Source organism: Portunus trituberculatus, chromosome 5, assembly GCF_017591435.1.
Source record: "Portunus trituberculatus isolate SZX2019 chromosome 5, ASM1759143v1, whole genome shotgun sequence".
Classification (NCBI taxonomy): Eukaryota; Metazoa; Arthropoda; class Malacostraca; order Decapoda; family Portunidae; genus Portunus; species Portunus trituberculatus.
Window position 1 is genome coordinate 2209569 of NC_059259.1, and position 12680 is coordinate 2222248.

A 12680-nucleotide genomic window follows, 5' to 3' on the forward strand; every position below is an offset into this window, starting at 1 on the left:
TTCCAGAAAGCTTTATGGTCTTTAGTACAATCTATATTTTCGATTTTCTTTCCCATTTCTCATTGTAGACTTCCTTACATCTTTCTTTGAGATCGTGACGTATTCTGAAGTATTCCCTGTAATTACATTTTGTCCAGCCATGTCTTGTATGTTTGAATTATTTTAAGTGTTTTAAATTGGCTCTCAAGATTTTGTATATCTTTAGTAGTGTTAAACTGGTATATGCATATGTAGCCATGCCATGAAGTCGGCGAGATGGTCTCTGCTAAGAGAGGTGTTTGTGCTACGACTGCCAATGCTTCCTAGATGGTGATGATGCCTAGGTGTCTGATACAACGTCTGTATATCGTCGACGATGATTATGTGCGCCGATGTGTGCCGGATGAGAACCTGGTATTTTGTCAAGTGTTTAAAGAAAGTCCATGTATAGCATACTATAACTATCCATATAATATTCTCGTAACGCTCTTTTTGATAGGGTGCGATAAGACAATTTTTGTTTTAGCAAATGCTCTCCTCAAACTGACTGAACCTTTTTCTCTTCGACGTAATATTTCGTCTCTAGTTCCATTTTACCGCAATTTTCACGCTAACTTAATTTATGATCTTACTAACGTAAAACATCCTTTCATCTTCTGGATTTCGTTTTTCTTTCATTTTCCTTCTTCCCCCTAACCTTGCCAATCTAATGGAAAAAAAATACCAGTCTTCTCGCTTCTCTTTCTTTTTGGCAATATTTTGTATTTCCTCCTTCTTATGACATTTATACTTTATTTTTTAAGAATAATTTGTGACCTTTGTTTGGGGACTGGCTCTCGATTTTTTTTTTTTTTTTTCTGTATCTAATTTTTTTTTTTTTTTTGTTAGCTGGTGCCGATCTTGCTTTCAAATAAAATAACAATTTCAATAAAATGATTGTACAAAAAAAGATAAATGAACAAATTATGTAGAATTAATATATATTCCAGTAGCTTAATTATACTTCATTTTCACCTGGCAGAAGCTGGCAGCTCAATACAGTGTAATGATGGACTTCGAGGAGGTTTACAAGCATCTGGTTGCTGGACAGGGCGCGTACATGGCCTCGCGTAACAACCTTATCTACACGATATCCCTGTACTCCAAAAGCGGCATTCCCACCCTAAGGCTAATGAAGGTTCTACATAGAGATTTTTTTCATGATATGATTGGAGATTATGAAAGCGTCGGTCAGCTATTCATGTTTCTGAAAATGATAAAGTGATAAAGTATATAAGCTAAATAATATATATATATATATATATATATATATATATATATATATATATATATATATATATATATATATATATGTTTGTGTGTGTGTGTGTGTGTGTGTGTGTGTGTGTGTGTGTAATTTTCACTGTTTGACCTCCTGCAGTCTTTTACGAAACAGCCAGACGTTACACTACGGAACGAGCTCAGAGCTCATTATTTCCGATTTTGGGATAGGTCTGAGACCAGGCACACACCACACACCGGGACAACAAGGTCACAACTCCTCGATTTACATCCCGTACCTACTCTCTGCTAGGTGAACAGGGGCTACACGTGAAAGGAGACACACCCAAATATCTCCACCCGGCCGGGGAATTGAACCCCGGTCATCTGGCTTGTGAAGCCAGCGCTCTAACCACTGAGCTACCGGGCCGTGTGTGTGTGTGTGTGTGTGTGTGTGTGTGTGTGTGTGTGGTCCCTTGTGATTCCCTTGTGATGGTAAATGTTAACCCATCATTTTCTTATCACGCCTTGCACTCACTTCTCAAGGTGTATGGCACGGTTGTTCGCATTCGACTTGTTTATGATAAGGACTTTCCTTCTAACCGCTGCTATGTAACTTTTCTGTCATGTGATGAAGCCCGTCTGGCTTATGAACATGTAGCATCCCTGCCCCTTGCTGGCTCTGGCTTTAAGACAGAACTTCTCCACTCTCGCAATATTTCGGACAGTGACACGGACTACATCCCAAATCTTTTTGGCCACTATTCAGAGAATTCAGTTCCTGAAGTCCGCCAGATCCCGCCTCCACGTTGGTTTGTGGCCTACTACAGAAATGGGCGCGGGAATTTCATCCACGCCTCCCGGTACTTGTCCAAAGAGATCGGCACGATTCCTGAGGGAAACCTCAAGAAATACGGGAAGGGGGTGCTCGTGCGAGCGAAAGATATCACGCAGGCAAGGATGTTGCAACATCTACCATGTCCTTCTGACAGCATGTTTGAGACTATCAAGGCACATCCCACCTTTAATTACAGTCAGGATCTTTATGATTTTCCTGACGGGGAAATACTGGCTATGTGTCCTACCTCAGTCCAGAAGGCAACTAAGATGAGGAACTCCTCCAACATGGTCCTTCTCACCTTTTTTGGGTCCACCCTCCCTGACCGTGTTTCTCATGTTATTCGTACGGTCACGGCAAAAGTTCATGTAAAAAAGCTTCTTGATGTAGTAATTGCTCTGCACTAGACTCGCATTCAGAGGAGCATTGCAATGCCGCAGCTTATTGTTTCCACTGCCGTGATGCTCACCAGGTACGATACAGGCTATGCCTCAGGTATCGCCTGGAGCAGGACAATCTACAGATTGCTAACACTCAGTTCATCAGTCTCGGTAGCGCCCGCCGTGAACTCCTGCACCGCCAGAAGGCCGGTACTGGTGCGACATCTTATGCTTCATTGGCCGCACGCACTTCAGTGAGTCTGCCGGTCAAAAGACAACCCCTTCTGCTACCTCTCACTCTGTTTGGGGCGGTTAGGAGGATGACTCAATTGAGTCACCTGCACGAAGCGACGAGAATAATACGGACTTGACCAAACTAACCCATGTAGTGGATGTCCATTTGCCTCCTGCTTCGCCTAAGCTTTTGAAGAGCATGACCAAACGGCACCGCGGCTCTGCGGAGTCGTTAGATTTAGCTCAGCCTAAGCAGTCTAAGGTTTCTCCCGGTGCACATAATCGTGAGTCCTCCAGGGACCGCTCTACTAGGGTAGCTCCAGTAGTTTCTGTTCAGCCTCCTGTGACACCCTCCGTCTCAGATCGGGCTTCTTGTGATGAGGACGGTCTTTGCATGGAGACGTCCGATGATATTGTCACAGCCGTCCCTCGTGGACCCACTGTATCGGAAAGTGCAGTCCTGCCTGATCCTCGTCCTCCGAGGACCGGTAGGAGTGATGATAGTTCGCATCACTCACCGGTAGGCCGAAAGGCTGCGGTCCAACGACCCGGTACATCTCAACTCCCGGTGTCTTCTCGTCGGTTGATTATTTCTAGTCAGGTGAGTCACGGGCAGCCCATTCAAAAGGCTCGCCCGTCCACTGCACCTAAATAGTCATCTTCAAGCTTCTACAGTGGAACTGTAGAGGCCTTCGCGCCTCGTGGGGAACTCCGAGCTTTATTGTCGGAGTTCTTTCCAGCCTGTGTAGCTTTACAAGAGACTATGCTAGGTGATAGTACTTATTCTAGTCCTCCTGGCTATCGTGCCTTTTTTAGTACTCCTTTCCCTGACCAGGGCCACCACGGTGGCACAGCTATCCTTGTCCGTCAAGACATACCTGTTGTCCCCTTGCAACTCAACTGTCCTCTTCAGGTGGTTGCTGTTAAGGTTTTTTATGGGACGATCCTACACTATTTGCAGTTTATATCTCCCTCCCCGGCTTCCTGTCTCCAGGGGTGAGCTTGACGGCCTGGTGCGTCAGCTGACTCCGCCTTTTCTTTTATTGGGTAATTTTAACGGCCGTCACCCATTGTGGAATGAAGGTGCAAGTAATCCTCGTGTGGTTTTAATCTGGTCTTTTATTGAGGATGAGGGATTGGAGGTTTTAAATTCTGGGGATGTTACACATTTCCACAGTCCTACTGGGACTTTCACCGCTATTGATCTTTCTCTGTGTACATCTAATTCTTTCCTTGATTTTAATTGGCGGGTCCTACCGGATTTACACGGTAGTGACCACTTTCCGGCCCCCACGCTGGGTTTTAGACAAGGCAGATTGGCCTCGATTCACAGATCTTAGCTCTTGTATCTGTCCTCTGGCTGACTTTTCTACTTGTGCTGAGGCTGTTGATTATTTTACTGATTTTTTTACATTCCGCAGCGCTTCAGACAATCCCTAGGACGTCCGGTCGCTTTACTAAGCGTCCTGTTTCTTGGTGGAATGCAGCATGCACAAAGCTGTGAAAGAGAAACGGGCAGCTTTCTCTCGTCCCCGGCGACATCGTGGGGATCCGCAGTGCCTGGAAGCTTTTCGACGCTGCCGAGCTCGGGCCCGCCGCGTTTTGAAAGAGGCACAAAGAGCCTCATGGAAAGCTTATGTCTCTTCCATTAATGCCCACACCCTCTTACGGATGTCTTTAACAAAGTCCGCCGAATTGCTGGGAAGTATTCTGCTCCTTCCCCACCAGTTTTGTTGTCTGCTGGGCGAACGGTGGCAGACCCTAGGACTGTCGCCGACCTCTTCGCGGAGCACTTTGCCAGTGTTTCCCGGAGGCATCCTGCAGCCCGGGCGCACGTCACCGCCAGAGAATGGAATCTCTCGGCATAAATTTTTCTTCGCTGGAGGGAGTCTTATAATGTCCCTTTCTCTGCTTCCGAGTTGCGGACTGCTTTGTCCCAGTGTCATGACTCTTCTCCTGGTCCAGATGATATTCCTTATGCCTTCTTGCGTCACATGTCTGACAGTGCTTTTAACTTTTATTAAATCTTTATAATATGATTTGGCATACCGGTGACTTTCCATCTTCTTGGGCTGTGGCAGTGGTTCTCCCATTTCCGAAGCCTGGGAAAGATAATCTCCAGGCTACGAACTACCGTCCTATATCTTTGACATCCTGCATTTGTAAGGTGTTATAAAAGATGGTAAATGTAAGACTCATGTGGTACTTGGAGAGGGGAAGTACTTGTCATCGGTGCAGTACGACTTCCGAAAGATGAGGTCTGCTACTGATGCTCTTTTATCCCTGGAGTCTTCTATTTGTGAGGCCTTCGCTAATTACCACCATCAAATAACTGTTTTTTGACCTGGAGAAGGCCTACGACACGGCTTGGTGTCATGGCATTTTACAGTCTTTGTTTAATTTTGGCCTTCGTGGCCACCTTCCTATTTTTATCCAGCAGTTTTTATCCAGACGTCTTTTACGGGTTCGAGTGGGAGTGTTCTCCGATGCTACTGCTCTAAATGACGGTGTCCCACAGGAAGTATTCTTTGTGTTACGCTATTCGCAGTTGCAATAAATGATGTTATAGATACTCTACCGGATGGCGTTCACAGCGCTTTATATGTGGACGACTTGTGCATCTCTTTTGCTGCTGCTGGTGATTAATAGGGTGTCCAGTTCGGCCAACATGAACAGTTTTTGATTCTCCACCTCCAAGACCGTAGCCATGAGTTTTTGTCGCAACCGTGGTGTCCATCCAGACCCGGATTTATACCTCGCCAATAGACAGACACCTCTCATGCGTGGAGGCGACTCGATATCTTGGCCTTTTATTTGACAACCGTCTCACCTGGGTTCCCCATTTCCGTTCTCTTTAGGCGTCTTGTCGGCAGGCATTATCCCTTCTTCAGGTTTTAAGTCACACCTCTTGGGGTGCGGACAGGGACACGTTGCTGCTGCTTCACCGCACACTTATACTTCTCAAGCTGGAATACGGCTGTGAGATCTACTCATCCGCAACGGATGCACGACTACGCACGCTTGACCCCGTGCATCATGCTGGGGTCCGCTTGGCTACAGGTGCATTTCGGACATCTCCAATACCTAGCCTTCTAGTGGATGCTGGTTTCTGGCCGCTCGACCTCCGGCGCCAGTCTTCGATGCTCCGGTGTTGGTTTCGCACCCACCGTCTTCCCGATTCTGTCCCTTGTCTGTCAATGTTGCGGGACTCGCGTTCGCAGGCGTATGTCACTCGACCGAGTCTACCTAAACCTTTTGGCCTTCGAGTGGCAAACCTCATGTTGGATTTGTCCATCGACCCCACTCCTGTCTACTCTTTCCGGCTCCCACGAGTTGGTTCTTGGCAGCTTCCGGTTGTTTCAATATGCCCTCCTGCCATGGATGGCAAGAAGGATTTTCTGCCAGCTCTGTCCCACACACGGTTTTTAGAACACTTTTTTATCCATTCTGATGATATCCTGTTTTTACTGATGGTTCCAAATCCGACGCAGGCGTTGGGTTTAGTGTGGTTTTCCCCTCTTTTTATCGGTCTCGAAGCCTTCCTTCGGTAGCCTCCGTCTTTACTGCGGAGCTGTATGCCATAGTCCTAGCTTTACAGATTATTTTCACTCTCCCGGTTTCGTCTTTTACAATTTTTAGTGACTGTCGCAGTGCTCTTACTGCTCTCTCTTCCACTCTCTCCCTTAATCCATTGGTTTTATCAGCCCTCAACCTTATTGTGATGACTGCTTGGTGTTGGTAAAGTGCCCTTGTTTGATGGAGTCACGACACCGCTACCTCTACCGCTACCTCTGGCCCTTGGCCAGCGTGTCTGGCCCTTGGCCATGATGTATTCGTTTTTTTTTTGGGGGGAGAGGCTGGCCTTCTCCCTTATTTGGGAATTTTATAATTTTATTTATGTATTTTGATATTTTATTCGGTTTCATCCTACTTTTAGTGTTTTAGCAACTTATAATTGTATTGGTTTTATTGTTTATAGTTATTTTAAATTTTTTTGTTTATTTTCATTTTTGTTTTTAAATATTTTTCGTATATTTGAAATTTTGGTAGCGACGCCAATCACCCTGGCCTTGCTAAAGAGGCTCCACCCTCTGCCCCTGTTTCGAGATGTTTTACAACGCATTCGTCTGGTGATTGTTGCAAGATGGCAGAGGAGGTGGCAAACATGGGTTGCCACCTCGAAAATAGGAGAGATCACCACTTCCGTTTTTCATGACGACATACACCCATATCCGCGACCGCCGTATACAGATATTATTAGCGCGACTTCGAATAGGTCACACTTATCTTACACAAAGATATCTGTTGACCAGGAACCCTCAACCCTTTTGTGATGACTGCCTGGTCCGGGTCACCGTGCGGCACCTGCTGGTAGAGTGACCTAGTTTGACTGACTTACGACACCGCTACCTCTACCGGTGTCGCGGTAGAGATAGCGGTGTCTACTATCTCTTAAAGGTCCTTGGACCAGCATGTCTGTCCCCTGGCCATGATGTTTATAAGTACTTGGGAGAAGCTGACCTCCTTTCCAATTTTTTTTTTTTTTTTTTTTTGTTATATGCATTTTAATGTTTTATTTCGTTTTTTTTGTATTTTTAGTATTTTTAGTTACTTTTAATGTCATTGTTTTTAATTGTTTTTAGTTTTTTTTTATAAAATAAATGGTTTTAATTAACAAATTGTTGCCATATGACCTAAGTTGTTGCGGCGCCCAATCTTAAATCCATCCATCCATCCATCCATTCTCCTCATATTGACTTAAATGAGACGCCCCCCTTCAGCCTCTTTCTCACCGCCGGAATGTTGCATCTCTTTCTATCTTTTACTACTATTTTCATGGCAACTACTCATCTGATACTTTTTTTTTTTATTACTCTTAATGTTATAGCCTATAGCGGTTGTAGACATACTTCAAGAGGATGTGTGGGAAGCGCTGTTCAGCTTCCGCCCACTAGTGGCGAAAACAATTTTACTTATAGTGGTACCCATATTAGAGTGAGTGATAGGACAGAACCCTGAGGAACACCACTATTAATAGATATAGGAGAAGAACAGTGGCCGTCTACCACAATAGCAATAGAACGATCGGAAAGAAAACTTGAGATAAAGTTTCAGAGAGAAGGATAGAAACCGTAGGAGAGGAGTTTTGAATTCAAAGTTTAATGCCAGACTCTATCAAAAGCTTTTGATATGCCTAACGCGACAACAAAGGTTTCACCGAAATCTCTAAAATAGGATGACCAAGACAGAGTAAGGAAAGACAAAATCACCAGTAGAGCGACCTTGACAGAAGGCATACTGGAGATCAGATAGAGGATTGTGAAGTGAAAGATGTTTAACAATCTTCCTACTGAGAATAGATTAAAAAAAGTTAGAAGGATTAGAACGATCACCAGTTTTAGGAACAGGCTGAATGTAGGCTAACTTAAAGCAAGAAGGAAAGTTAGAAGTCGATAAATAAAAAAGAAAAATGTTTGGCCAGGCAAAGTGCAAGCACGGAAGTATTGTTTTTGATAACCCCATCAGGTCCATAAGCCTTCCGAGGATTTAGTCCAGCGATTGCATGGAAAACATCATTACGAATAATTTTGATTAAAGACATATCAGAAGGCGGAGGAGAGAGAGGGATTGATTTGATTTGATAAATTTATTGCGCCAATGCGTCAGACAAAGGGACATGCGTGAAATTAAATGTAGGTGGGGTTTACAAAATACTATCGACAAGGTCGGTCACACACACACACACACACACACACACACACACACACACACACACACAAGGGACAGGGAGCATTGATGCCACGCAGGGCACAGACACAGCACAATTAAGCAAAGAACACACACGCACAAATGCATACACACACGCACACACACAGAGCAAGGAGAGTATGCCACGCAGGGCAGGTCAGGCTATTTAAAACCCCCAAACCTCGGGTATTGTAAAATGAGTTTCTCAAGAACATCTTGATCTAGTAGATACCGACACACGGCATCCAGCGGCTGGGCAAGGCGTGTCAGACGGTGGGGCAGGCTAGGCAGTAGTGTTCTAAGGTGTCACAGCGAGGTGCACGGCACAGGCGGCATTCAGCGAATGGGGGCTCGCCTTCCACTCCAGCGATTGGTAACCAAGCCGCAGACGGGCAGAGACAACATTGTGTCTCCGTACCATGATGCCGTGAAGACGGTAGGAGTATTTGTTGCGGCAAACAGATTCGTAGTGGGCGATTGACGCGCTGTGGGGTCTTTCCGCCTCTCTGCGTCGCTGTATAGGGAAGAAAGCAGCTGAGCGAACTTTATAAAGACAACAAGACAAAGAGAGGGGACGTCCAGCTGCGGGAGGTGGTAGAAGGCAGGCCTCCTTCGCAAGTCTGTCAGCAACTTCATTATGGCGTAGCCCGACATGTGAAGGTACCCATGAAAACTGAATAGTCAGGTCACGACGGCGTATTAAAGACAAAAAGGACAAAATTATGTAGAACTACCATAGAGTGCGCGGGACGAATGCTGGAGAGAGACTGGAGGGCAGGCTTGGAATCACAGACGATGACGGCATTCACTCCTCGTTGACAAGCAAGGCTGACAGCATCCAGGATGGCGTACAGCTCACACAGTGTTGAACTTGAGTTGTCACGGAGGCGGCGGCCAACCCACCCTCTGACAAGCGGCTCCATGTCAGGTGAGAAAATCGCGCCACCCGCAGCACCGTCTGGTTGAAGGGACCCGGGTGTCTGTGTAGATGCGGCATGGAGATGCAACACCAGACGTCACTGTCTCAACGTGCTGTAGAGCCAGCTGGCGCTCTAGGGAAGGCAAGTCTGACTTAGAGGTTGGTGTGTAGGTTACCTCAGGTATTGGCAGCAACCACGGGGGAGGACATGGGGGCACATCAGCAATAGGAACATCCAAGTTCAGGCTGCGAAGCACAGAGGAGGTTGCCCTGGTGAGGAGAGCACGTCCAGCAGGCAGTATAGCAGGGAGGCGTGAGTTTGGTTGAAGAGAGGTCCTGATTAATTGTGAATAGAGGGGTGAAATATGCGGAAAATGAAGACACTTGATAGTGAGGCGAGCAACGTTGGAATAAATACGCTCAACGAGAGGAGGAAAGCGCAATTCACTCTGCATGTTCACTATCCTGGTGGACATGGGGCAGCCAAGAATCACCCTCATGGATGCATTCTGAAACTTTTCTAAAGGTTCCAGCGCAGTCCTAGGAAGCTGAATCAGTGTAGGAGAGAGATAATCCACCACAGAGCGAATGAAAGCAATATAGACGGTCCTGGCCACAGGGATAGAAATACCTGAAGAATGATTGGTGAGCCACTATAGAGGTTTATGTCTGCGCTGAAGATGAGCCAACAAGTCACTGATGATGGGATGGACCTGCCGCCTGGCAGCGAGAGCTGGAGATATTTTCACCGGTGCGCCCAGGTAGCGGTGCTGTGAACAGAGAGGAATAACAAACCTTCCAATGGTGAAGTCTGGTAGGGTTTGGTGGGGCCGACAGGAGAAAATTCTGCTCTTTTCTGGTGAAATAATGATCCCACACCGCGAGGAAGCCACAGAGAGGGAGTCTAGAAGCAACTTTAGGTCTCTAGGCGAGGTCGAGTGTATACAAATGTCATCAGCATAGCATGTAATAGTAGTTCCAGGAGTGTCAGGGAGGGAAGTGAGCAGCCGATGCATCAAGTTGTTGAATAAAAACGGGCTAAGGATCCCTCCCTGAGGCGTACCAAGATGAAATTCCCGTGAAGGACTGTACGCACCACTGAAAAACACTCCAGAGTGTCTATCACTGAGGTAGCCACGAATCCATCTCAGGATATTACCTTTGATCCCGAAGGCAACCAGTTGATCCAGGATGATGTCGCGGTTGGCGACATCGAATGCGCTTTGTAGGTCGACGAAGGCCACCACACTGTCACGGGAGAGGCGTGAGTACTAATCAACGAGGCAGTGATGTGTGCTGCGCTGGGGAAGGAACCAACAATACGGGGCGTACGTAAAAGAGGGTTACCAGGAACCTGCTGCAGCAGACGAAGCACGGCGTACGTGATGCCGTCATCCCCAAGAGAGAGAAGGATAAGCCCAGAATCATCCAAGGTGGAGTTGTTAGCAAAGTTTTGAGAGAAGAGTTCAGCTTTAGAGATAGAAGAGATGCTAGTAGTGCCATCAGAATGAAAAGGAGGGAGAGATGAAAAAGTGAAGTTTTTGGAGATGTTTTTGGCTAGATGCCAGAAGTGTTGAGGGAAATTTGAGTTTAAAGGATTTTGCCATTTTCTATTTATGAAGGAGTGTTTGGCAAGTTGAAGAATAAGTTTGGCATGATTCCGGGCAGAAATATAAAGGGCGTGAGATTCAGGAGATAGAAGTCTCAAGTACCTTTTGTGGGCAACCTCTCCATCATGTATAGCACGAGAACAGGTTGTGTTAAACTAAGGTTTAGAAGGTTTGGTTTGAGAGAAAGAATGAGGAATGTACGTCTCCATGCCAGACACCATCACCTCTCTTATGCGATCAGCACAAAAAGATGGGTCTCTGACACGGAAACAATATTCATTCTAGGGAACATCAATATAATACGTCCTCAGGTCCTTCCAAAGTGCAATTCATATTGTATTAGCTCAATCACATTATTAATCATTAATCACATGATATATGGAGGAAAACGTTTTGCACACGACTGTTTTGGGTTGACTTACATAGCTCCACTCTCCCCTGTCCACTGTATCCATCCTCAAAGGGAAAACGTTTATCTACCACGCCCAGACTTAACTGATTTTCTGCCACACCCATATTAATTTTAAAGCTTTTTCTTAGATCTCCATATCTTTTTCCAGCACTTTTTTTTTTTCCATATGTGTGGTGTTACAAACATATTCCCTCTGCAATTTATTTTAAACTTGAGACGATTGTCGTTTTGGCACAGCAAAACGGACAATCACAAAATAAATCACCCAACGAATGACATTATTCACGTATATGTTCACGTATTATTTCATGTTTTGGTCAAGTATTTACATTTTTCGAAGTCAGTAAAGTGAATACGAAGGAAACGAGTTCGTATATTAGGGATTTGGCGCTTTTTCCTCTAGTCCATATATTAGATACTTTCGATTTTTTTTTCTCTTTATATCATCCATTTAATTAATTTATCTACTTAGGCTAGCGTTTTTTTTTTTTTTCTTAAATAGGAATATTTTCCTTACATAACATGTTCCTTTTCAGGAGTGCTTCCAGCCATACAGCACAGCGTTAGGTGTGCAGAGTAATTCTCCTCTCAAACGAAATCTGGACCGAGCAGTAACCTGGATTGCAGAGTCCGGCATGCCCTACCAGTGGGTGCGGGAGACGCTGATGATTGTTCGGAAGGTATACTGACAGGGTGACTCTTTCTTTATTTATCAAAGTAAACAAATAATTTCTATCTGTTTTCTTGTATTTTTTTTATAACGTTCATTCATTCATTCATTTATCCATTCATGCATTAATTTATTTAAGAGAGAGAGAGAGAGAGAGAGAGAGAGAGAGAGAGAGAGAGAGAGAGAGTTGTGCCAATTTGCTACCTGATCAAAAATTTTCTTAGATGACAGCACTTAACATGTACACTGAAATAAGATGACATCGCCCAAACATCTCTCAATATATCCATACATTGCCAGTTTCTCTATGAAGTTATATTGACAATTACAGTTGCTGTATTATCTGCATAATGCTAAGATGGAATAGAGTAAGAAAATAAGAGTAATGTGTTATTGAAGAGCTCCAAAACTTATTCCATTTTCGAGTCCTAAATGTCTCCCACCTAGTTTTATACTCATTGATTTTACGTTTAAATAATTTATACCAATATGTTATAGCTTCCTCCTTCATCCATTAGCCATGTTTGGATGTTAATTTATATTGTATAATATATGAATATATAATATAGCATATTGATTTATAAAAGAACTCACTCAAGGGTGCATGAACTTCAAACTAATGAAATATGC

General features: G+C 44.8%; 1 protein-coding gene across 2 annotated transcripts in view; it reads left to right on the forward strand.

Annotated features, from left to right (window-relative positions):
• LOC123515921 overlaps nucleotides 1-12680 on the forward strand; it is a 112563-nt gene that overhangs the window by 98814 nt on the left and 1069 nt on the right. Inside the window, exons 4-5 of one of the 2 annotated variants that reach the window (XM_045274825.1) lie at nucleotides 1001-1156; nucleotides 11917-12060. In XM_045274825.1, the coding sequence (XP_045130760.1) occupies nucleotides 1001-1156; nucleotides 11917-12060 (300 nt within the window). The remainder of the gene's footprint in view (nucleotides 1-1000; nucleotides 1157-11916; nucleotides 12061-12680) is intronic. The other variant, XM_045274833.1, reaches the window with a different exon arrangement.